The sequence below is a fragment of the Mya arenaria genome, chromosome 8, assembly GCF_026914265.1.
Source record: "Mya arenaria isolate MELC-2E11 chromosome 8, ASM2691426v1".
NCBI classification, from domain to species: Eukaryota; Metazoa; Mollusca; class Bivalvia; order Myida; family Myidae; genus Mya; species Mya arenaria.
This window is the reverse complement of record NC_069129.1, coordinates 46032532-46059348: the sequence shown is the minus strand read 5'-3', so window position 1 is coordinate 46059348 and position 26817 is coordinate 46032532. Positions and strand designations below refer to the sequence as shown.

Here is a 26817-nt window from a genome sequence, read left to right as displayed (position 1 = left end):
AAACTAGCTGCAATAGACTTATGGGGAAGAAATACATTAACATTTATATAATTATTATTTTATAGAGGTAAAGGAAATACTCTCTTGTAAGCTCCATTTGTATATTTATTGTTTAATCATAAATACAGCAAAGTGAAAGTGTCATTATCAATTGATATTGATTTATAAAATGTCCGTAGGTTTGTCGATATTTGTACATAAAAAGTATTTATTTTATCAGGACAGTCACTTCTTTGAGAAATACTTTTTGTGCTATTGAATTGATGAAAACGGAGTGACCAGGTAGGCTAAATATTATTGTGTTTTTGCAAAACTCTATATCTTAAAACTATATGAAGCATACTCGAATAATAAACAAGTGCCCAAGGGGTTCTTACAATTATCTGACAGTCAGAGGTAATTTCTTATAATCATATATGGTGACGTGTTTTAAAATAACCACGACACTATCGTCTGTTTGTCTTAACCGTTCGCAGTGAGCAAGTATATATGCGTTTTTTTCTCTGTATGACGCAAATCACAAACTGTGTCTTTGGTATCAAAGACACGTACACACACACACACATATATGACGCAGATCATAGACTGTGTATGTCGTATCAAAGACACGTACACACACACACACACATATATGACGCAAATCACAAACTGTGTATGTCGTATCAAAGACACGTACACACACACACATGTATGAGGTAGATCACAGACTGTGTATGTCGTATCAAAGACACTTACACACACATACATGTATGACGTAGATCACAGACTGTGTAATTGGTATCAAAGACACGTACACAAACATAAATGACACAGAACATAGACTGTGTATGTCGTATCAAAGACACGTACACACACACACACGCACACGCACACGCACACGCACACGCACACGCACACGCACACACACACACACACACACACACACACACACGTATGACGTAGATCACAGACTGTGTATGTCGTATCAGAGACACGTACACAAACATACACGTCATAGATCACGGACTGTGTAGTTGGTATCAACTACATATACACACACGGGTATGACGTAGATAAAAACTACACGTGCACACCTGTATGGTGTGATCACATACTGTGTTTTGGGAATCAATTACACGTACACACACATGTATGACGTAGACCACATACTGCGTCTATGGAATCACCTACACGTACACACATGTATGACGTAGATCACAAAATAAGTCTATGGGATCACCTACACGTACACACACATGTATGACGTATATCACGAACTGTGTCTATGAGATCACCTACACGTACACACACATGTATGACGTATATCACGAACTGTGTCTATGGGATCAACTACACGTACACACACATGTATGACGTATATCACGAACTGTGACTATGGGATCAACTACACGTACACACACATTTATGACGTATATCACGAATTGTGTCTATGGGATCAACTACACGTACACACACATGTATGACGTATATCACGAACTGTGTCTATGGGATCAACTACACGTACACACACATGTATGACGTATATCACGAACTGTGTCTATGGGATCAACTACACGTACACACACATGTATGACGTATATCACGAACTGTGTCTATGGGATCAACTACACGTACACACACATGTATGGCATAGATCATAAAATGCGTCCTAAGAATCAACTACACGTACACGCATATATGACGCAGACCACATACTGTGTCTAGGGAATCAGGTACACGTACACACATATGCATGACGTAGAACACATACTGTGTCTAGGGAATCAGCTACACGTACACACATATGTATGACGCAGAACACATACTGTGTCTTGGGTATCAACGACTCGTGCATACACATTGATGACGAAGATCTTATAGAAGTAGTTTAAGAGTCCACGCACAATAACAAATTGCGTTTTGAATTGGATTGATATGAATTTTGTTTGTTTCTTTAAAATCATTAATATATCATTGTATGTATGTTCATATATTTTAAGAACCTAATTCTATTTATAATATTCTATACTTGCTTCGTTTGCCTGTGTTATTTGCCTCGCAACACTGATTTTTGTAGGAATGTCGCATATTAAAGGCACCATATTTAAAAGAATATCGAATACGTTATTCCCAAGTGTGTACTATAGCATAAAGGGATACAATGGCTTCTGCCGATCGTAATAAAGAGAATACTTTAAAAATGGTATAAGAATATCTTCGTTTTTGCCGTTAAACTTACGTTGATCATCAAAAATATAAGAAATGCAAAAGAATGAATCTGATCGGAAAAATAATAAAAGTACACACTTTCGTCTGCTCTAGTTGTTTGCATATTGTTGAATTATCATTGTTTACAAATTTAACAATGGTTTTAATGTTGGTGATTGGATTGCCATTCATGGATTATAGGGATTAAAAACTTGCTTAAACCTGTTTAAAATCATGTCTACAACTCTACCGACCTTATGTATTTATAAATGTCCGCTCATACATTGTGCGAGGCTTGTTTTGTTAATCAAATACGTTGAAGTTGCAATTGTTAGAATAATTTGAACTGTTTGAGAGACAAAACCGTATTAAATATAACCGAATGTTTCTTGTGTTTTCCAGAGCTATGTACGTCGGTGGAATATATCGGACAATTTATGTTTTCGTCACGGTTCATCACCTGATGGCCGCCCAGGCAGCAGGTAAGACAGCAAAATACTCACGATACTATATTACTTTTGATAGTATTATTGTGTTAGTATAATATACTTGTAAGTATATACTATTCTTGTGATAATACACGATTCCTTTAATCATATACTACACTTGTGATAATACACGATTCCTTTAATCATATACTACACTTGTGATAATACACGATTCCTTTAATGATATACTACACTTGTGATAATACACGGTTCCTTTAATGATATACTACACTTATGGTAATACACGGTTCCTTTAATGATATACTACACTTGTGATAATACACGGTTCCTTTAATGATATACTACACTTGTGATAATACACGGTTCCTTTAATCATAGACTACACTTGTGATAATACACGTTTCCTTTAATCATAGACTACACTTGTGATAATACACGATTCCTTTAATCATAGACTACCCTTGTGATAATACACGATTCCTTTAATCATAGACTACACTTGTGATAATACACGGTTCCTTTAATCATAGACTACACTTGTGATAATACACGATTCCTTTAATCATGTACTACACTTGTGAAAATACACGATTCCTTTAATCATAGAGTACACTTGTGATAATACACGATTTCTTTAATCATAGACTACACTTGTGATAATACACGATTCCTTTAATCATAGACTACACTTGTGTTAATACACGATTCCTTTAATCATAGACTACACTTGTGATAAAACACGATTCCTTTAATTATAGACTATAATTCACTATTCTTTAAATAATTTATTATTCTTGTGATAATATATTTTACTTGCGATAATACACTATTTCTTTAATACTATACTTCATGTATTAATATACAAAATATATATAATTAATGCTATTATTTACATTCACCATTATAAAAAAAATCTCACAGTTTTCAAGCCGTGTTTGCATCCTTGACAAGATGTTTGCACTGTTTATTGCAGGTTGTCGAAACATTTTAAATCAACGGTAACAATGCATAGTTTTTCGGCTAAAACTGCCCTTCATTAAGTGTAATTTAATACAATAATGTTCAATATTTGTGAAAAATGTGAAACATTCCCGTTCATTTTCTTAAGTTATTTCAATTATACGGAAATCAAATATAAGCCTTTCTCAAATAAAGTGAAAACATTATCATTAAAAACTTATAGACTTATAAAGGACAGGACAACATATAATGATAGCTTATATAAATACTCCAGCATTTTCGCATGTTTAAACAGTTTTCTTTTGTTCTTTTCACCTTCATAGTTGACATGTTTAACTTTTTCAGCCCCTAACGTTAGAGACAATCTGATTAAAATGGTGGGGAAGAATGAGCAGGTTCCCCCAGGGGGTAAGGACAACCCCTTCCTACAGGAGTTTCTGGATATTCACTCCCGGCCTAAAGTGGTGCTTGAGACCAGGGAACACTCAATGTTTAACCTCAAAATGGACGAGAGTTTCGAGTTTAAGCCTCCGATCCGAAAGGCGCCGTTTTCATCAACCGGCGAACCTTGGCCCATGCCGGCCAAGTATGTTTCCAACAAGGATAAATTACTGCAACTGAATACTGCATCATTCAAGCTTAAAATCTTAAATAAAAACTGTGATATTTTAGAAGACGCAATAAAAAGGTATACAAACCTCATTTCTAGTCATGTTCCTGAGGAGCACTATGAGTTCATCTATAACTTCGACGAAAAAACACGTGCATTTCGGGAACACGAAATGCAGGATAAATACCAACACGTGACAGAAATGGGAGATTTGGAAATACACGTGGAAAATGAGGAATGCCGATACCCGCACGTGCAAATGGATGAGTCATGTAAGTGCAATACCATAGTAGTGGGTCGATTGTTCAGGACTTGTTAACATTAACAATGCTGCTAGCATCGTCGTTGTTAACTTTCCAATCCTCACCACTCTGGAAGTCTCAAGTATACAATTTAAATCAGATTTGGTTTAGATCATATTTATTTCGGTATTCTATTTACGAATGAATCAGATCGACAAATTTTGAGCATAATCAAAATCAACAAAGACCAAATATAGTACGAATTAAAAACAACAACATGTAAATCATGCACAAAACAATATTGTAGACAGAAATGAGAAGAATGCCTTGTTCTGTTATGTCTCGCTTCTGAAAGGTGAACTTGTATTTCGTTAACAAAATGAACACGTAGTTACGTTTAACAGTTAACAATGATAAAGACAATTTTCTGAACAATCAGCTGAAAATGTTCGTATTATCTTTTTCATGATTTTTTTTTTTCTGACAGTGCATGTTTGTATTTTGGATTAAAGAAAATATTAAGTCAGATTAAGTCAGATTATACGGATTAGATTTAAAGTCAAGATTGATTAATAATCAACAAGGGCATGGACTATGTACTGCAAAATGGTTAAGTACTTGTCAAGTCGTATCAGCTATATTATCTTTTATCTCTTTTAAACCACAACGTTAACAAATCACAAGTTTTACAAGTTGGATAATGATATCTCAATTTCGGAACGGCGTCGTTTAATTTTGACCCAGCTCTATTTGCACATTCTCATTCATCAGACGTATGATAATGATAAATCTGTGGTGCGCATAGCAGCATCACCCTGGTGTACGAGAATGTGTGCACTGTGTGTTTGAGTTGGATGTGAGGGTGGGCTGAAATTGCAAAACAAATACAAATATTAAAATGATATGTTCATTGCTTGGCACAGTCAAATTTCAATATTTAATTTCTATAAACCACCACAAAGCATATAATTAACACATATTATTCATTATTGACATAGGGAAAATTTCCTTACTTGGCAAGGTGTAGTGTTATCTTTAAACCCGTCAGTATTGGAGACCAAACATAGTTATTTCTCTAATTTGAATCATATTGACATGATTATTCTCTGACCCCAAAATCACAAAACCACTTTAGTCAAATCTCAATCTCTATCTCTACTCATTTTACCACATTTAAATGTACTATTATTCAAAATCTTGTATGTTTTTGCTATTTCTAAAAATAGTTTCTGCTATAATATGTTGATAAAAACCTTTATTTATTCTAAACCTTTTAAGGATAAAGTTATAATGAAGTTATTGTTAAAAGTGTTATTTTACATTACAATTTATGCTGTAAAATATTTTTCTTTGGAATCAGGAATCAGAGTTGAGAATAATGTTGAGATTTTACTTAAGTATTTTTCTGATATAAGGACCAGGTGAGCTACTGTGACTGCCCCATGGTCGGCCTCCGGTGTCCGTCGTCAAATTTGAACACTTTGAAAATCTTCTTTTCTAAAACCGTAAGGCCTATACCCTGCATACCAATCGTTCAAATTCTGATACATTGCGTTTTACGGTATTTTGATGGTTCACTATATCTTATAAATTTTCACTCACGGCATTTCAATAGAAACAATATAGATCATGCATTGCCACTCACGGCATTTCAATAGAAACAATATATATCATGTATTGCCACTCATGGCATTTCAATAGAAACAATATAGATCATGTATTGCCACTCACGGCATTTCAATAGAAACAATATAGATCATGCATTGCCACTCACGGCATTTCAATAGAAACAATATAGATCATGTATTGCCACTCACGGCATTTCAATAGAAACAATATAGATCATGCATTGCCACTCATGGCATTTCAATAGAAACAATATATATCATGCATTGCCACTCACGGCATTTCAATAGAAACAATATAGATCATGCATTGCCACTCACGGCATTTCAATAGTACGATATATATCATGTATTGCCACTCATGGCATTTCAATAGAAACAATATAGATCATGTATTGCCACTCACGGCATTTCAATAGAAACAATATAGATCATGTATTGCCACTCACGGCATTTCAATAGAAACAATATAGATCATGTATTGCCACTCACGGCATTTCAATAGAAACAATATATATCATGCATTGCCACTCACGGCATTTCAATAGAAACAATATATATCATGTATTGCCACTCATGGCATTTCAATAGTACGATATATCTCATGCATTGCCACTCACGGCATTTCAATAGAAACAATATATATCATGCATTGCCACTCATGGCATTTCAATAGAAACAATATATATCATGTATTGCCACTCATGGCATTTCAATAGAAACAATATAGATCATGTATTGCCACTCACGGCATTTCAATAGTACGATATATCTCATGCATTGCCACTCATGGCATTTCAATAGAAACAATATATATCATGTATTGCCACTCACGGCATTTCAATAGAAACAATATATATCATGTATTGCCACTCATGGCATTTCAATAGAAACAATATAGATCATGTATTGCCACTCACGGCATTTCAATAGTACGATATATCTCATGCATTGCCACTCATGGCATTTCAATAGAAACAATATATATCATGTATTGCCACTCATGGCATTTCAATAGAAACAATATAGATCATGTATTGCCACTCATGGCATTTCAATAGAAACAATATATATCATGTATTGCCACTCATGGCATTTCAATAGAAACAATATATATCATGTATTGCCACTCATGGCATTTCAATAGAAACAATATATATCATGTATTGCCACTCATGGCATTTCAATAGAAACAATATATATCATGCATTGCCACTCACGGCATTTCAATAGAAACAATATATATCATGTATTGCCACTCACGGCATTTCAATAGAAACAATATAGATCATGTATTGCCACTCATGGCATTTCAATAGAAACAATATATATCATGTATTGCCACTCACGGCATTTCAATAGAAACAATATATATCATGTATTGCCACTCACGGCATTTCAATAGAAACAATATATATCATGTATTGCCACTCATGGCATTTCAATAGAAACAATATATATCATGCATTGCCACTCACGGCATTTCAATAGAAACAATATAGATCATGTATTGCCACTCATGGCATTTCAATAGAAACAATATATATCATGTATTGCCACTCACGGCATTTCAATAGAAACAATATATATCATGTATTGCCACTCATGGCATTTCAATAGAAACAATATATATCATGCATTGCCACTCATGGCATTTCAATAGAAACAATATATATCATGCATTGCCACTCATGGCATTTCAATAGAAACAATATAGATCATGTATTGCCACTCATGGCATTTCAATAGAAACAATATATATCATGCATTGCCACTCATGGCATTTCAATAGAAACAATATAGATCATGTATTGCCACTCACGGCATTTCAATAGAAACAATATATATCATGCATTGCCACTCACGGCATTTCAATAGTACGATATATATCATGTATTGCCACTCACGGCATTTCAATAGTACGATATATCTCATGCATTGCCACTCACGGCATTTCAATAGAAACAATATAGATCATGTATTGCCACTCATGGCATTTCAATAGAAACAATATATATCATGCATTGCCACTCACGGCATTTCAATAGTACGATATATCTCATGCATTGCCACTCACGGCATTTCAATAGAAACAATATATATCATGCATTGCCACTCATGGCATTTCAATAGAAACAATATATATCATGTATTGCCACTCATGGCATTTCAATAGAAACAATATAGATCATGTATTGCCACTCACGGCATTTCAATAGTACGATATATCTCATGCATTGCCACTCATGGCATTTCAATAGAAACAATATATATCACGTATTGCCACTCATGGCATTTCAATAGAAACAATATAGATCATGTATTGCCACTCATGGCATTTCAATAGAAACAATATAGATCATGTATTGCCACTCACGGCATTTCAATAGAAACAATATAGATCATGTATTGCCACTCACGGCATTTCAATAGAAACAATATAGATCATGTATTGCCACTCATGGCATTTCAATAGAAACAATATATATCATGTATTGCCACTCACGGCATTTCAATAGAAACAATATATATCATGTATTGCCACTCACGGCATTTCAATAGAAACAATATATATCATGTATTGCCACTCATGGCATTTCAATAGAAACAATATATATCATGCATTGCCACTCACGGCATTTCAATAGAAACAATATAGATCATGTATTGCCACTCATGGCATTTCAATAGAAACAATATATATCATGTATTGCCACTCACGGCATTTCAATAGAAACAATATAGATCATGTATTGCCACTCATGGCATTTCAATAGAAACAATATATATCATGTATTGCCACTCACGGCATTTCAATAGAAACAATATAGATCATGTATTGCCACTCATGGCATTTCAATAAAAACAATATATATCATGCATTGCCACTCATGGCATTTCAATAGAAACAATATATATCATGCATTGCCACTCATGGCATTTCAATAGAAACAATATAGATCATGTATTGCCACTCATGGCATTTCAATAGAAACAATATATATCATGCATTGCCACTCATGGCATTTCAATAGAAACAATATAGATCATGTATTGCCACTCATGGCATTTCAATAGAAACAATATATATCATGCATTGCCACTCACGGCATTTCAATAGTACGATATATATCATGTATTGCCACTCACGGCATTTCAATAGTACGATATATCTCATGCATTGCCACTCACGGCATTTCAATAGAAACAATATAGATCATGTATTGCCACTCATGGCATTTCAATAGAAACAATATATATCATGTATTGCCATTCATGGCATTTCAATAGAAACAATATATATCATGCATTGCCACTGATGGCATTTCAATAGAAACAATATAAATCATGTATTGCCACTCACGGCATTTCAATAGAAACAATATAGATCATGCATTGCCACTCACGGCATTTCAATAGTACGATATATCTCATGCATTGCCACTCACGGCATTTCAATAGTACGATATATATCATGCATTGCCACTCACGGCATTTCAATAGTACGATATATATCATGCATTGCCACTCACGGCATTTCAATAGTACGATATATATCATGCATTGCCACTCACGGCATTTCAATAGTACGATATATCTCATGCATTGCCACTCACGGCATTTCAATAGTACGATATATATCATGCATTGCCACTCACGGCATTTCAATAGTACGGTATATCTTATACATTGTCACTCTATGCATCTCAATAGTATGATATATCTCATGCATTGCCACTCACGGCATTTCAATAGTACGGTATATCTTATACATTGTCACTCAATGCATCTCAATAGCACGATATATCTCATACATTGCCACTCACATCATTTCAAGATTATGATATATCTCACACATTGCCACTCACATCATTTCAATATTACGATATATCTCACACATTGCCACTCACATCGTTTCAATATTACGATATCTCTCATACATTGCCACTCACATCATTTCAATATTACGATATATCTCATACATTGCCACTCACATCATTTCAATATTACGATATCTCTCATACATTGCCACTCACATCATTTCAATATTACGATATATCTCACACATTGCCACTCACATCATTTCAATATTACGATATCTCTCATACATTGCCACTCACATCATTTCAATATTACGATATCTCTCATACATTGCCACTCACATCATTTCAATATTACGATATCTCTCATACATTGCCACTCACATCATTTCAATATTACGATATATCTCACACATTGCCACTCACATCATTTCAATATTACGATATCTCTCATACATTGCCACTCACATCATTTCAATATTACGATATCACTCATACATTGCCACTCACATCATTTCAATATTACGATATCTCTCATACATTGCCACTCACATCATTTCAATATTACGATATATCTCATACATTGGCACTCAATGCATCTCAATAGTATGATATTAACAACTGTTTAATAGATCTTATACATTGCCACTCACGACAATTATCAACTGTTCACTTTATCTTATGCATGGCATTTATTTCTTCAAACGATCTGGAAAGCCAATGGTGCTTTACTTGAAGCGCAATAAATTAAGAAACATCTCACCTCAATGATATAATGCTGACATGTGTGTTTCATTGATTATTGATTGTTGATTTTAATTCCTCTGACTAGTTTAATACAATATTTCACACATCAATGCCACTAAAAGCCCACAATTTAGGCTTATGCAATTATTTTTTTTTAATTTCTATGCATTATCATGTTTAACTATTTTGACTTTAATGGTCAAAACAAAAAATAACAACACGCAAACAAATCTTGATTTGAGTATAGATACAACATGTTTTTTTATTAATATCTTCTTAGTCTCAAGCTACCCAATTAAAAGAGCTCCAAAATATCGCTTATATTTTTATTTTTACCTATTTCATATGCTTTTGTTTTAATCATTTAAGTTAAATAAGTTACACATTAAAATGCATTATAAATAGGTTGATGCATTTCTTTTGAATTTCTTATTATGTTTAACCTTTTTGACTTTAATGGTAAAAAAGCAACCAAGATTTGAGAATAGGTAAAAATGAATTAATAGCTACGTGGCCACAAACATCTTTCATAAAATACCTGCAAATATCACAAAGCCTCAAGACATTGTTGATCGTGTAGTCTCGACTATTTTGACACAAAATATATGTATAGTTTTTTTTTGGTGTTGTAGTGCTTTTTGATTTAAAAACTGATAAAATCTGATTCCATGAAAGTTGCTCAACTAATGATTAAATCGATATTTCCGATCCGCTTTGTGCAACTTTCAATTAAATCAGCACCTATTGTGGGACGACGCTGTTAACCGATAACTCTCTCGTGAGTGTTCTCCTTAAACCATATCCTTATTAATACATGTAACTCGGAGTTCACATAACTGGGTTTTCCCATGGCGGTACAAAAAAGGTGAAATTCATTTTAGGGCCGGGGTCAGTGCCCGTTAGGTTTTGTATGTGCACATAAACAACTTTCTTGATATCAAAGGATAAAATGGATCAATATAGATGCCTTCATCCTGGTGTACTATCCTTGAAGATGCACTCTTACTCCAAGATAAAATTTACCACAATTAATAATATTGTTTTAATATTCCACAAAGGATGAATTAATGTCGGAAACAATGGTCCTTATGAAGGATACCGAGTTTAATTTGAAAGAAATGAGCATAATACACGGTATTTCTACCTTATGAGACTATAGTAGATCGTAATAAATCTTTTAGCACTCACCAATCATTTAATACTTTTTGCGTTTTCAGCCATTAAATCCACGGTTACAATCTTGTTATCAGTTAATAATATTTTCCATGAATGCATTATTTAGTAAGTAGTTATTAGGTTTATCAGTCAAAATTGATGTTTGTTATACATGTGTATGTATTGATTTTGAATAAGAGTGTCACTTCGTTTATTGCCATATCGAGACATTGGACCGATTGTTCATATCTTTGTCAAAGTGAACATCATTGTGAACAGCATCGTTGTTATCTTTAAAACGTGAAATATTATTTTGATAATTTGAATATTTAAGTATACATTATCACAGATGAAACAACTGTTTGACATCTTGTTAGAAATACAGCAAATCACAAGTGTATCCATTAACTTTCCAGAGCAGTAAAGATTTATAAGTTCTGAACAATCAGCCTGTTTCTAAAGTTAATGGTCACCAACATGAAAGTTGTTAAGGTTGTCGTAACAATGTTTTATTGTCTGCTTTAAATAGAGATTGTGTATCGATAAAACCGGAACAAAAGAAACCTTTTTAAACATGTATTGATCTGACCTTGTATTGTAGTAAAAACCTCCATAACACAGTTTCTTTAACTTTTGTCACGCAACATTAAGAGCATTTCATGTATCACGTGAACATTCGATTTCCAGAAACAAAAGTTATTCATCGATTATGTTTGTTATTGCTACTGGAAGTCACAACAAGTTACTGAGATCAAACGTTAACAATAATTGCACGCACATTATGTTGTCTAAGGCAACTCTGTAAGCTTTCATGTATTCATACATGCAGTTGTATGCGATCAGTTTCCGTTCAGGATTACCCTGGCCACATTTGGCAGCCATCAACTAGTCTGCTAGGGATTGAAAGAGGTACACGTCTTAATAACAGAAATACACTCTAATGGACAATCGGGATAGATTACGACTATTTTGCGAATCACAACTATAGACGAAAAAAATGAGAATTCCTTCAAAACATGGGTGTTCATCGTAATATTGAATTTAAAATTAAAATTGGAAGCAAAAGAAATGGCATGCGTCGTTGCTGTGCCGTCCAATAATATTACACCACCTATGTTTTCTATATTTTAGACAAGCTGGTTGTGAAAGAGGGTGTATGTAAGCTGTCCGCGGACCGGGTCTGGGGTGCTCTTAGGGGACTGGAAACCTTCAGTCAGCTCCTCTTCCGCAAGTTCAACACATCGCAGGTACACTACTACAATATGCATATTTGTAGCATATTGGAGAGTATGTCCCTTGTTTCGTGCATCCATTTTATTTCATATAAGAACGGTAACTGAGTAGGCGGGCCTTACCGTGAATTAAATACCGTGCGGAAATTACAACGATAATAATCGATACGCATGCTACTTTTTGAACGATGTCGTTGACAATATGGTTCAAATAAGTTTGTTATCTCATTCACATTGTTGCCAAAAAGTACACGTGTTTAAAATTATTTGTAAATACTATATTTCTCGCCTTAAAAATGGAATATTATATCATAGTGTACGCTTTATGATTTTCCGCGTTCACATGTTTAGAATTTTCCGTGTTAATTAAATGTGTATTAATTTACATTTTTAATTATGTATTATTTACCTTTGTTTGGAGAAAATATTTATTTTCATTTCACGAGTAAAATATTTCCGTTTTCAAGAGTTTAAATGTATCCTCGCATTCACGCGTATTTATACATATGGTTTGTCCTTATTTTATGCGCAGCATTTTACAATATCATAGTGGATCATTTTCCCCCGTTTATACGTACGATTTACTCCTGTTCAATTGTGATATTTTCCCTTTTTCAGGTGTACGCAAAGGAGACGGAGATTGAAGACAAGCCAAGGTTTCCACACCGAGGCATCCTGATCGACACCTCCAGACATTACATACATAAACATGTCATCAGGGACGTTCTGGTAATGCCTGCTATTTTGATTTGACCGTCTCCATTTTACAAATCTATTCAATTTCAAGTTTCCAATCGATGGAACGGAAGATCCAGATTAAGTGTTAGAAACCAAAAATGGCAAAATGTGCGTTTTATTCAGAGAAACATACTAGTATATTATAAAACAAAATTTACTAAGCAAGTTTTTTTGTGTGAAGATCCTATGATATTTATATTTAAACATTCATCTTAACAGTCCTGAATTTTTTTTAAGGCGACCATAAAATGGATAAAATGGATGCGAGCCGTTGAAAAACACTATTCAAAATGGTATCAGAAAGCGGAATTTGGATTTGTGGGCTAGATTGGTAAATCATCCTATTCAAAATCTTTTTTTCAGGATGGTATGGCATACACTAAGCTGAACGTGCTTCACTGGCATATGGTAGATGACAACTCGTTCCCCTACCAAAGCGAGGTCTACCCCAAACTCAGTGAAAAGGTCGGAAATTACTTACTATAGTAAATATTCAGATGATTTATAAATGAAAGCTACTTATTTTAGCTCGATTGTGAACACCAAAGTCATACTACTGTTTAAAATTGAACTTAGCGTTTCAAGGTTTTGAAGCATAAATAATCGTGGCGGTAGCTCCACCTGATCCAACATATGACGTATCGACTTCACACATTCACGAATTCAAATACCGCCGTTAGCAATTCGTCGTTAACTTTAACATTCACTTGCAAATACTGAAGAGGCGGATACGACCAAGTACTGGCCAAAATGCACAAAGATCCTTACGCCATTCGTCAATCTCAATTTTAATTAATTTTACTTCAAAACAGTATATCAGGATTCAAAATCACATTTCCCTCCTCTTTATTTATTACTTAAAGCGCGTTTAAATTAAAGCCTTTTATGGAGCTCAAATCTACGAATTCTTAGCTAAGATGCAGACACCTTTGCCATGGAAATCAAAAGCACCCCTGTCATGATAAGCACGCACCTTAGTAGACTCGCATTAACTTCGAATGTAAAGGACTGACCTAAACATTCGAGTTACTCAGTGTATTACTTTGTGACTTGCAGTAATAAAAGAAGCATGTCTTTTAGCATGTTTTGTCAGCCACGAAAGCTAGTGATCGAAGTTCAACTGTTTATATATTATTCAGTTTTATCACATGAATAATACTTTATGAATGTTTTATATAATTGTGGGATTTTTTTTTTGGATTTTTTATATTGTGCAATTTACTCAGAAATGATTAATATTCATTTATAATTCTTTCTTTTTCTTTGTTTCAGGGAGCTTACCATCCAACACTTATTTATTCACTGAAAGATATACGAGAGTTAGTCGAATACGCTAGACTGCGAGGTATACGTGTTGTTCCGGAGTTTGACTCCCCAGGTATGTGAAACAGTTCAAACATCACGCAGTGGTACTTCCCTCACAGTACAGAACTGCCACCATGCAAATGACGTTGCCATAGATACTATGAATATTATCACAAATTTTAAATATACTTTTGTATTTTAACCTCAATGCACCTTGAATGAATGAAAGTTGATGACAACTAGCCAAAAAAAGACAAAAGAAAAACATATTTAAACAAAGATTTTGTAAAATGTACATAGATGAAGTCTTAAATCGCTTATGATGCCAGAGGTCGTGAACAGTTTCTCTGTGATCATCCGAAGTAACGCCAATGTGTTGCATTTGAAAACCAGTTGCCAGATTGTGTACTTTCATGCATTTGTTGCTTTCAAACTACATTTGAAGGACTGTCCACAGTATAAATTGCTTGTAATTCATTTCTGGACTTGTCTCTAGGCTCTTCATTGTATTTTTATATTCTGTAGGTGCTTTAACCGACACGTTTCGTGATAGTGATTACTTTGGGACTCAAACATAAAGAAGAACAACATGTATATATTCATTGCATGCAATCAATCGATTATGCCTATCTTTTACATATTTCAATGTTGCAGGTCACTCATTTTCCTGGTTTGGCTATCCAGAAATTAAGAGCACGTGCTACACGAGGAATGGCAAAGCGGTGCGAGGACCGATTGGTCCCATCAACCCCGCCAAGAATGAGACATATGAATTCATGTCGAACCTCTTTAATGAGATCTTTGACGTTTTTCCGGATGAGTTTGTTCACCTCGGAGGAGACGAACTTCATGATTCCTGCTGGTAAGCAAATGTTTGCTTGCTACTAAGTTTGCATTCAGTTCTGTAAAGCGGGCGGCTTCAACAATCGCTTGTTACTTCGTTCACATTGTATTTATATATATATTGAACATATCATTTCCATGTCCATCTGGATCATTTGATAAAAGTCTTAATGATTCTTAAATGATATTTTGCGGATGCGACGAGGTTTGACAATGTTGCATTTATCATTACTATAATTTGATAATTGACCAGTCGGCAGTTGTCAATAAAATAAATAATTGACAAATTAAATGATTATTACATACACATTGTTCATTATCTACCCGATGAACTAACAAACCTCCTCTAACTGATCTCGACAAGTTGAACTAATAACTATAGCGGCTGGGCCCAATTTCTCGAAACTTCTTAAGTCCCTTATAACAGGATTAAGCTAAGCTTATTAGTTTTGTTTTTCAATAATTTGCGTAATATTTACATTTTTAAGAACTTTAATACTTAAGATAGGAATTAAATTTATCATAATCACAATTAACCAGTTTCCTTTCGTAAAAGTTCAATTTCAGTATGTATTTAAGCTAATTGAAATAAGCTACTTAAGCCTGTTAAGTTTAAGAAGTTTCGAGAAATCGGGGCCTGGTCAGTTTTAATCACAGAGCGATTGCTGTTTTCACTATGGTTATATTATAGTCTTCAGAAGGATCTCTATTTCTATACAAATTGTTGTGACGATGAGCTTTTTATGCTTAGGTCGAATACAATTTCTGTTCTGTTCTGTTCTATCTCACAAAATGTACTAAATGAATCGGAACACCTAGGCACTTCTCCTCGGATATATGCCGGTGCCTAAGTAAAATTAGTTTGTAAAATTACTCATAATATTTTTATGTATTTGTAGAGTATGAACGTGTAATTTATTACTAAGTTCAAATTAATTTCCAATGAAGTGCATTATTGCAGAAATAAATTAAGATTGCTAAGGGTAATGTTCTTTGGTTTAACCATTAAATGAATTTTCTGTACGCTGTATTCGTTCAGCGTTGTTTAATGTAAAAGTGTCTGACAATGCTAACTATCCATATACATTCGATGTTGTTTTCCAACAAGGCCGAAGTTTTCCGATTGGTATTTAGTAGGATAACAGCGTTAAAATAAAACCATCTTTGGTCACCTCTTTTAAGCGATTAACGATATATTGGCTTCATACGTGAATATTGTTCACATATATAAAGTATACCATTGACGCTGATGACTAAGACTAAGAGGTCGTCTAAAGCATGACTATATCATGTGCACCTCATTGGCCGATTTTTTTGTAATGTTTGGTTTTGATTATTTTCAGGGCAACTAATCCCACAATAACAGCATATCTGGAAGAATTCGGAAATATTCCACAAGTAGAAGCTAGAACAAGTAATGTTCAAAATTACATCAACAAAGCCATAGGATTTTACTTCAGTAGGTATGTATTTGGGTGCCAAATGTGATTAGTAAAGAGTTTAACAACTATGAAAACGTTTAAAAAATCATCCTTGTTCCTGTGCAGTTTAATAAAGTGTTTGTATTATTTGTCAACGCCGTTTTGAATAAGTAAAAATATTTAAAATGTAACTGCTAACTGTTAATAAAACAGTGTTCTATTCCAAATTAACATACAAAACAACTTTTTCAATATAATAGAACTGTTAAATTTCAGTTTACCGTCAAATTAATACCGTTAAATACATAAACTCAGTTTGTTGTCTGAGTGTGAACCTGTGTTTCATTGAAATCGTATGATCGCTCATTAACTGCTCGTTTTAAAATCTGCACTTTTTCATTGTATTTGATAAGCATATACAAAACAACGAAGGTCTGCCTGGTATACATTGTTCCAAATATTGCCAACACAAACACGTATCTGTTTACAAACTTACAGATTAATAAAAACACTGAAAGACACTGCGGAACAAAAACAGCAGAGGAAGAACTTTATAATGTGGGAGGACGTTCTTAGAAACACAGAGAAGGTAGTTGTCTTATAACAATCAGAACCCTCTTATCTTCGATCGTCAGACAAACATTTATTAAAAGTTAAGATTTATTCGATTGCCTTCTTAAAACGTTTGTCGGACAAAGAACGACGCGCCGATGTCGATAATGAAACACGTTGGGTTAAAGTCTATGTTAAACTTGCGAACCAACTATATTGGAAACAATGAATGACGTTATGCATTGTTGTTGATAAAGACTGATCTTAAGCTGTTTATCATATTTTCATTGAAATGACAGACACTATTTTTCATTATTAAATTTAGGTAAGTTTAAATTACATTATCTTCTGCCTCGTACTGTTCAAAAATGTTAAATAGTGTCACGGGGTTGCATTGACTTTATGCAGCAACCTATGTTTATTTAACCTATGTGCATAGTGGCACGTACATGGTTTGAGCTCTCTTTTATTACTTTGTTAGACCTTTTGTGCATTCCAGTTAATGTTTAGTGGTTTGTGATGTAACCTGCGAAAACTAGCTCACGGATGACGTCACGTGATTTTTTTAAACACGCTTATTTTCTAATCGTAACAGTGGTTTTATTTTAACTTTCCATCAACAAAGAGACAGTTAAATTAAAACCATGTTACACTTAAAGAATCAGATTGTTAAAAACACGTAATTTCTCGCGTAACGCCAGTTTCACCTGTGGCCTGGTTTTCCCAAAGTAGGTCACATATGATTACAAAGATTGTGTATTCCAACATTTTAAGAACAATTCAAGCAAACACTTTAATTCCTTATCTCTAATGCTAAGGTTCCGAGCGAGTCCATCTTACAAGTGTGGATGGGACAGCCTTCAAATGTTCGAGTCCTAAACTCTAAGGGCTACAAGGCCCTGTACTCGTCCTGTTGGTACTTAGATAACATAGAACAGTATCCAATGTGGTCAAAGTACTACGAGTGCGATCCATCTCCATACAGCAGTGGTAAGACGGTAGCGAAATTTGGGGAATGGGTCTAATCATGCAACAATGGTTATACAGCTTATAATAGTTCGGCTAGGAGTGCATGCTTTTTTTTAATTGAATGGCTCTGCACTGGCAATAATTGTTTATGCTTTTTCTGTGTTTTTCAGAATTGAAAATAAAATGATAAACTAGTACTTTTAAACTATTATGAATCAGTAATAGATCTTTGTAACGATGTAACATAACGTATTAAATAATATAATTCGATTACATTTCACCAGACAAAACATAAATCGATCTCAGATAACAACTACGTGTTGCTTACGCTTTCATTTATTTGCTTAAAATTGATCTCTGTTGGCGAGTGACTAACCCTTTAAAAAAGAAGCTTGTACATATTGCTAGCATATGTCATAGTACAGCTTATTCGTATATCAAACTAACATGTATATACAATTATTGGCACAATCCAATAAAAAAAATTAATTGCTTTGTATATGTTTTCCTTTGTAACGTGGGCTTAGAGATGGCTTCAAAAGAATTAACAATTTTATGTTTAACAAATAATATATATCAGTTAAGATAAAGAATTGGATAGACAGACTTTTCATTTAAATTTGGGGAAAATAAACAATGAAATTAACTACGTTCAAATCACTCTCCTCAGAAATATACGTATAATTGAAGAGAATACGTTTTTTTTTTCTAAAACAAAGTAACTACAACGATACGATTCATAAAGATTTAAACAAACAAAGACAGGAATAACTTTGATTTTGATTCGGTGTATAGCTTTCAGGTTCTTGTTTGTGCTAATGCATGTTTGCTTTCAGCCTTTCATTGGACTAGATGGGACCGGTCGCATGCTCAGAAATACTTGCTTGCATGTATTAGCTTAATTGCCAGAATTTGACTGATGCATTGCTACTTATTTTTCTAAAAGGTACCGAAAGACTCAATATTGCAAGTATGGCGAGGTAAACCATCATCGGTGAAGGCATTAAATGTTCGAGGTTACAGGGCACTATTTTCTTCCGCCTGGTATCTTGATACGTATACTAGGTTCCCTATGTGGACTACTTACTACAATGTTGAACCCTCACCTTATAACACAGGTATGAGACATTGAACACGTATGAATTTCCAGAAAACAATGTACAAGCACTGTAATTGTATACTTCGTAAGATAATTGCAGTGAAAATCTAGTTGGCGCTGCCGGGAACCTAACCAAGGCGTCTAGAATGGGCATTCAGTATGCATAGCGTCACAAATAAGTTTCATTATAACAGTAATATGATGGAAATTATGCAGTGGAAACCTTTACTTACAATACCCCTTTAAAGAGCATATGAAATGTCAACCATCAGAACAATAATGTTAAAATGTTTAATTTGAAACTATAATTATGATTTTTTTTAAATTTGTTTTGTTTCGGGAATGGAAGCATGTATAATCCATGAAGGATGAAAGTTATATCAACGAACATAGTTATATAATCACACTTATCGTAGTTAACTATTAGCGGCACAAAACACAACGATTAGTTAGAATGAAAAGTATGTTCATAAAAAAGTCATTATGTAAATGTTTTTCTTTTGAATATTAATGTTAAATATTTATAATTTAATTTATTTAATGCTAATTACAAAAATATTAAGCAAATGAACATAGTTTGTTCTAATAAGATATAACTGAAGTTTAAAGGTTCAGAGATAAACGCACTCAAGTAGTAACATGTTAGTTAGAAGCGTTGTTATGTGCCGAAAAATTTTCATTGCAAACTCATATTTCTTTACTTACCTTAACAGATGCAGAGGAGAAAGGTCGTTTGTTGGGCGGGGAGGCGTGCCTGTGGGCGGAGTTTATCACCACGGATACACTCATGACAATGATGTGGTAAGCACTGGGAGGAATTCATTAAGCTTATCCTTTGAAGTTTAAAACCAAATGTGATAAAAATGGCGTTAAATTGTTTTGTTGTTGTCGTCGTTGAATTTATGGTCAGCAAACTTGATTTTCTTATTCCGATTATCTGCAGAACATATATTATTTGTAGCATCAAAAGGTGGACAAATACAATATAACCTTGGCTTATACCATTACAAAATGGAAAATATCGTGGCAGTACATTTTACAATTTACTAAAGCGTCTTTTGCAAGAAAGAGTTTGTAGTTTCGAATGTCCATAGATAAAAACAACAACAACAAATTATATACTATCCGAAAACGAAAGAAAAAACAGAATCACAATGCACCTGCATCCTACTTACTTGTTCCGAACCACCATAATGATATTCATATTTCGTAGAGTTACATTATCAATAAATCATGTAAACAATTAAAACTCTTAATGATGGTCAGGCCGCGGTCGTTGGCGCCTGCCGAGAGGTTGTGGAGTCCTCGTAACGTCCGTGACATCGGCAGTGCTGCGAGGAGGATAGAAGAACAGAGGTGCAGAATGATCAAGTAAGTGATAAACAATATGGCTTTGATTACTAACAATGAGGCAATCAATTATTACACGAATGATTTAAAATTTAATGTTAGGGCATATTTACGTTTACTGTTTCATAAGAAATGTTTTGCGACAAATTACCCCCACCCCACCCCTGCAACCGATTTTCCGATTGGACAGTTTTAATAGGAATCAAATCAGGTAGTGGAAAACGTCATGGCAAAGTTTATTATGTGATTTAATTTGAATTGTGAAAAACGGCCCTCGAAATAGGCAATCCACGATAATAGGTCCCGTTTGAAAACTTCTACTCGGATAAAACAAAAATAGCTAAATCTAATCAGATAGCTTAGAGACATTTCTTAGTTATATTTACGTCGTATTTTTTTTTGTTAAACTAGGCGTTGGTTCCTTTGAATGATTCAAAGCATTAAAGCTGCACTCTCACAGATTGAACATTTTGACAACTTTTTATTTTTTTGTCTTGGAACGAGCCAATGTTTGCGAAAATCTATAGAAACCAGTTTTATAAGACTGCTGAAAAAAATTTGATCGCAGATATTTATATTAAAGTTCAAAAATTGATGTTTTATGCATTTTTCTTAAACCGTTACTAACGGTTTAAGCCATAAAACATTAATTTTCGAACGGAAATAGGAAAATGTACGATCACATTTTTGTCAGCAAACTTATATCACTGGTTGCAGATATTTAATGCAAAATTTTGCTCTTTCCAAGACAAAAAATAAAAAAAGTTGTAAAAATGGTATATCTGTGAGAGTGCAGCTTTAATGACAGTTGCTGTGATTATGAATCAACCAGTCTCTGGAGTTTAGTAATGAGTGAAACACAAATAACAAAACATACCCGTAATGAGTGGTGTTACAGGTAAAGCTCTTAATGCCATACCTATAGATCTTTGTTTGGCATATCGTTTTGATGAATTATTTTTTAACATGAATTTCACTTATAACATAACCTTTGGTCACACTCAAATCGGAAAACTTGCTTCAAATCATTGCATACATGCTTTCCAATATTCAATGCGGATATTCTAAAAATGGTCTTATTAATAATTTCAGCCGTGGTCTTGCAACTGGTCATATATCAGGACCAGATTACTGCATCAGACCGAATGGAGAGTACTTGAGGAAAACTAGTGAACATACTGCTGAAAACAAAGTCCCTGGCGTATTGGACAGAGTGTTAAATGTTGGACAAGCCCTCGATCTGGGTGCCGAATACTCGCTCAACGACTCGCCTAGCGAGAAAGGGGGTCGCGTGCCATTGGTCGTGTTCACAAATTATTATAACGTAAGTAAAGCTTTAAAGCTGCACTCTCACATATTGAAAGTTTTGACAACTTTTTATTTTATTTTTTGTCTTTGAACAAGCCAATTTTTTGAGAAAATCCATGGAAACCAGTGATACAAGACTTCTGACAAAAATTAGATCGCACATTTTTATATTTAAGTTCAAAAATTAATGTTTTATGCAGTTTATTATACCGTTAGTAACGGTTTAAACCATAAAACAAAAACAAAATTCGAACGGAAATATGCAAATCTGCGATCTGATCTTTTGTCAGCAATCTTTTATCATTGGTTTGCAGATATTTACGCAAAAAAATCCTCTTTCCAAGACAATTTTTTTTTTTTATAAAAAACGGTAAATCTGTGAGAGTGCAGCTTTAAGTGTTATTTGATTAAAAAAAACAATGTGTCATATGTATGTTTTTCACATAAGTATATAATAGTTTGATACTCCGAGTAAATCAGAAAGCATCATTGTACGTTAGCACTTACTTCTTATTTAATGATGGTTTCAAACAACCGCGTTGTTTTACTTGAATCAAGGATAAGTTTGAATTATAACATATTTAAGTGAATAACTTTTATATCAGCAATATTTTTATAAAATATAACTAGACAATAGTCCTTCTTTTCACTACATCGTCCTATTGCACAGTTTTGCTACCTTATTTCAGTACTTGCTTATGGTGCATATCTTCCTATTGTAATTATTTGTTACTTTATTTCAGTACTTGCTTATGGTGCATATCTTCCTATTGAAATAATTGGCTACTTTATTTCAGTACTTACCATTCGTGAATATCGTGCTGTCTCTGACCGGCATCTACCTCCTTTTAATGGCATCTAAGTGCTTTAGACAACGACGGAATAACTTATAGAAAAAGCAAATTATTTATATATATTTATTATGTTATCATTATGTAATTATTTATGGTGTATTGCGTCTTGTTCTAATTTATTTCTTTTGTTTGTTATAATATAAAGTATATGTAAGAAGATATTAAAAGGTCTTTGTTCCCATGTTTTAATGGGCCTGTCTCGTATGTGTGTATGGGTCGTTAAAGATATTTTGTGCTTTTGAATTGAGGGAAGCTTTGTTATAATTGTGAATTTATTTTATTTATTTGTTTTGAGCATAATGATATGTGTAGATATTTCAAATTAACAAACCTATTTTGTTATCCGTTTATTGTCTAGATCACTGTAAGTGGTTGTTATTTAAAATGGTCCCAGCCTTCCAAAGGCTGAGTGGATATTTGTTAACATGGTAGTTTTGTATTATAACTTTAAACATCAGTTAATTGTTTTAAACGGTTGCTGTTAAAATATGCCTTTGTTTCATAAAATGGAATAAAAACGAATCAGTATCACAAATATAGTTATTGTATAAAACAGTGATTTAACATGTGTTCGTATACTGGGATACATATAAAAAGAAGTTTATAGTATTTGTTATACGATTCCTCGTTTACTTCATTTTACCAATGTTTGATGTATGTTCGCTCCAATTATAGATGGCAGAGTCTCAAAATATTTAAAGATTTTTTACCTGATAGCCTTGTTTTTTAAAGCACATGTACTACACTTGAAGAATCTTTGTTTCATTGAATTTTGACCCAAAATCGTGACAGCTAGATTGTTGATAATTTGTTTTCAATGTCATAGATACCTAGTGTTTTACAAATCACTTCAGCCAACTTGGGCCTTTGGGTTTTTAACAAAACAGGTTTGGCCAATAGATCTTCATTTTGACCGCAAAAGGCCCAGTTTTGAGCTTGACCTATATTAATAGAACAATCCTTCTGACAAAGTTTCATCCGAGCAAAAGTGGAGTTAACAAGGGTTCTATTGCAGTCAAACTTGTGTGACCTGGCTTCGCACTCTTACGATCAAGTATCGAATCACAATAGAAATGATGTGCAAAAGTCGATGACATGTACTCTGTTGCTGTATCATGGCACACGAAGGTCGAGATGGGAGACAAGGATAAATTCATTGCGGCTTTCACAACCAGCCTGAGGCTGTACCTCTTCAGTGTAGTGTCAGTTGGGTCCTGGCTGTATCTAGACGACCATTACACCGGGCGAAAGAGATGACATATGATTGGTTTGTTTTCGAACGTCTTAGACAGGACCGTCTGACAAATTATTTGCATATAGTTTTTAGCTCGACTATTCGAAGAATAAAGAGGGCTATTCGCCCCAGAGTCGGCGTTGGCGTCGGCATCGGTGTACGGTTAAAGTTTAAGGGCAAATTGGGATTTTCATTTATAACTTCAACACCCTTCATTAATTTTAATTGATACTTTAAAAAGTTGACGTCCAAGATCATCACACAATTAGTTTGCATAACTCCATGTCATCCTAGATACAAATTGTATTCCCTGATTGACTTAGGAACTTAAGGCTTTTTATGGCATATTGTGTTGCAAACTTTTCGGGCAAGTTGGGATTTTCTCTTATAACTTCAATACCCGTCATTCATTTCACTTCATACTTCACACGGTTTGAATTTGGCCCTTATTCATTATTATTGTTCAATCTTTTTTCTTAAATTATTTTTATTTTCTTTCGCTCGACTATAAAAAGAATAAGGAGGGCTATAACTACTAACGCCCTCGTCGACATCCATTTCAAGTTTTAGGGCAAGTTGCGATTTTCACTTGTGACTTCAATACACCTCATGATAAAAAGGTGCTTAAGTGAATAAATAGTGTAGTTAGTCTAGTGAAACGATGTCACATGTTATAGTGAAATAATGTTAGATGTTATTGTGATGTCACATGCAATAGTAAAATGATGTCACATGTAATAGTGAAATTATGTCACATGTAATAGTAAAATGATGTCACATTTTATAGTGAAATGATGTCGCATGCAATAATTAAATAATGTCACACGTAATAGTAAAACGATGTCACATACTATAGTGAAATGATGTCACATGTTATAGTGAAACGATGTCACATGTTATAGTAAATTGATGTCACATAAATAAACTAATTTCTGAGAACCTACACCACTGATCGAAAGCCGACATCAGGTAATCACTCTTATATTATTCTCTTACTTTTACCATCTATCATGATTATCTGTCTTTCCTTTTCATTTTCTCATGAATATGTTACTATCATGTTTTTCCAATCGTGCATACTATTTAGGTTTTTATCTCATATAATGCAGTGTAATAGTCACAATCACTGTCTGACAAATATCTTGATGCTGTTCTTTCAAGTGGCATAATACCTCACACTGATAAATGTATTTGACGTATAAGTATTACATCAATGATGAATTTATTTCTAAGTCTGAGCGGCGTATAGTCGAGCGCGCTGTCCAACGACAGCTCATGCTAAAATGGTTGTTGAGAAGAACGCAAAATTTAAAAAAAAATGAAGTATTGCCATTACCGGAAACTGGTACAGAGGTTCGGCGTTTCATACTCCTGAAATGTTCACAATGGGATTGCGTACGTAACCAAGCCACTTCCAAAACAATGCAGACACAATTAGTGTTAACCGAGGACTAAAGATGCATTTGATAACCGACGGTATTGCTTACTTAAAGTTCGTTATTCGCGTATCCTGTACTTGGTCCTTGGTTCATTCTAGACGACACTAATGCGTTTGATGCTGGAGCTTTAGCTGTACTGATCGAAAACAAACGGAATAGTGTTATTGCATGTATCGAGAGATTACACTCAAATGGTGATACTGGCATTTATGTATACCCCTCTGAAACATTGACACCATCTTTATGGAATTTGACACATACTTTATAACACAAACGTACTAGACAAGATTAGATCACAGGATTAGGAACGCCGATGCTCTATCGCAAAACCCATCCAAGGCATGTAAGCACCAACAGAACGTGCAATACGCCATACGAGGAAGATGGTCGTCATGTGTCAACATGTGGAGAATAAGGGTTGAAGATCAAATCAAAACAGTTGCATAATCGTCTATTTCTAAGAGACTATTTCCTAAGCGGCTAGAAAATCATATATCCCACGCAGTCAACTTAATGAAAACGATATTTGCATAATGAGGAAAACAAGATAAATCCAATCTCGAAGGGCATATCCAGCGTAACAGCTTGAACAAAATCTCTCTGTATACAATGTTAACGGTTACAAATGGGCTGGGATGGGCCATCCGCCGAAATCTTTGGGTGACAATAGCATGCAC

The 26817-nt window shown here is 34.1% G+C and overlaps 1 protein-coding gene across 4 annotated transcripts in view; it reads left to right on the top strand.

Moving 5' to 3' along the window:
* LOC128242627 (beta-hexosaminidase subunit beta-like) overlaps positions 1-24828 on the top strand; it is a 52104-nt gene extending 27276 nt beyond the window's left edge. For 2 of the 4 annotated variants that reach the window (XM_052959849.1, XM_052959852.1), the window contains exons 2-15: positions 2590-2669; positions 3942-4478; positions 12928-13043; positions 13647-13757; positions 14130-14231; positions 15039-15144; positions 15726-15933; positions 17258-17377; positions 17834-17924; positions 18706-18877; positions 20669-20756; positions 21222-21326; positions 22398-22629; positions 23411-24828. In XM_052959849.1, coding sequence (XP_052815809.1) covers positions 2590-2669; positions 3942-4478; positions 12928-13043; positions 13647-13757; positions 14130-14231; positions 15039-15144; positions 15726-15933; positions 17258-17377; positions 17834-17924; positions 18706-18877; positions 20669-20756; positions 21222-21326; positions 22398-22629; positions 23411-23506 — 2164 coding nt within the window. In that variant the 3' untranslated portion in view covers positions 23507-24828. The remainder of the gene's footprint in view (positions 1-2589; positions 2670-3941; positions 4479-12927; positions 13044-13646; positions 13758-14129; positions 14232-15038; positions 15145-15725; positions 15934-17257; positions 17378-17833; positions 17925-18705; positions 18878-20668; positions 20757-21221; positions 21327-22397; positions 22630-23410) is intronic. The other 2 variants (XM_052959850.1, XM_052959851.1) reach the window with 1 other exon arrangement.
* The last annotated feature ends 1989 nt before the right edge of the window (positions 24829-26817 follow it).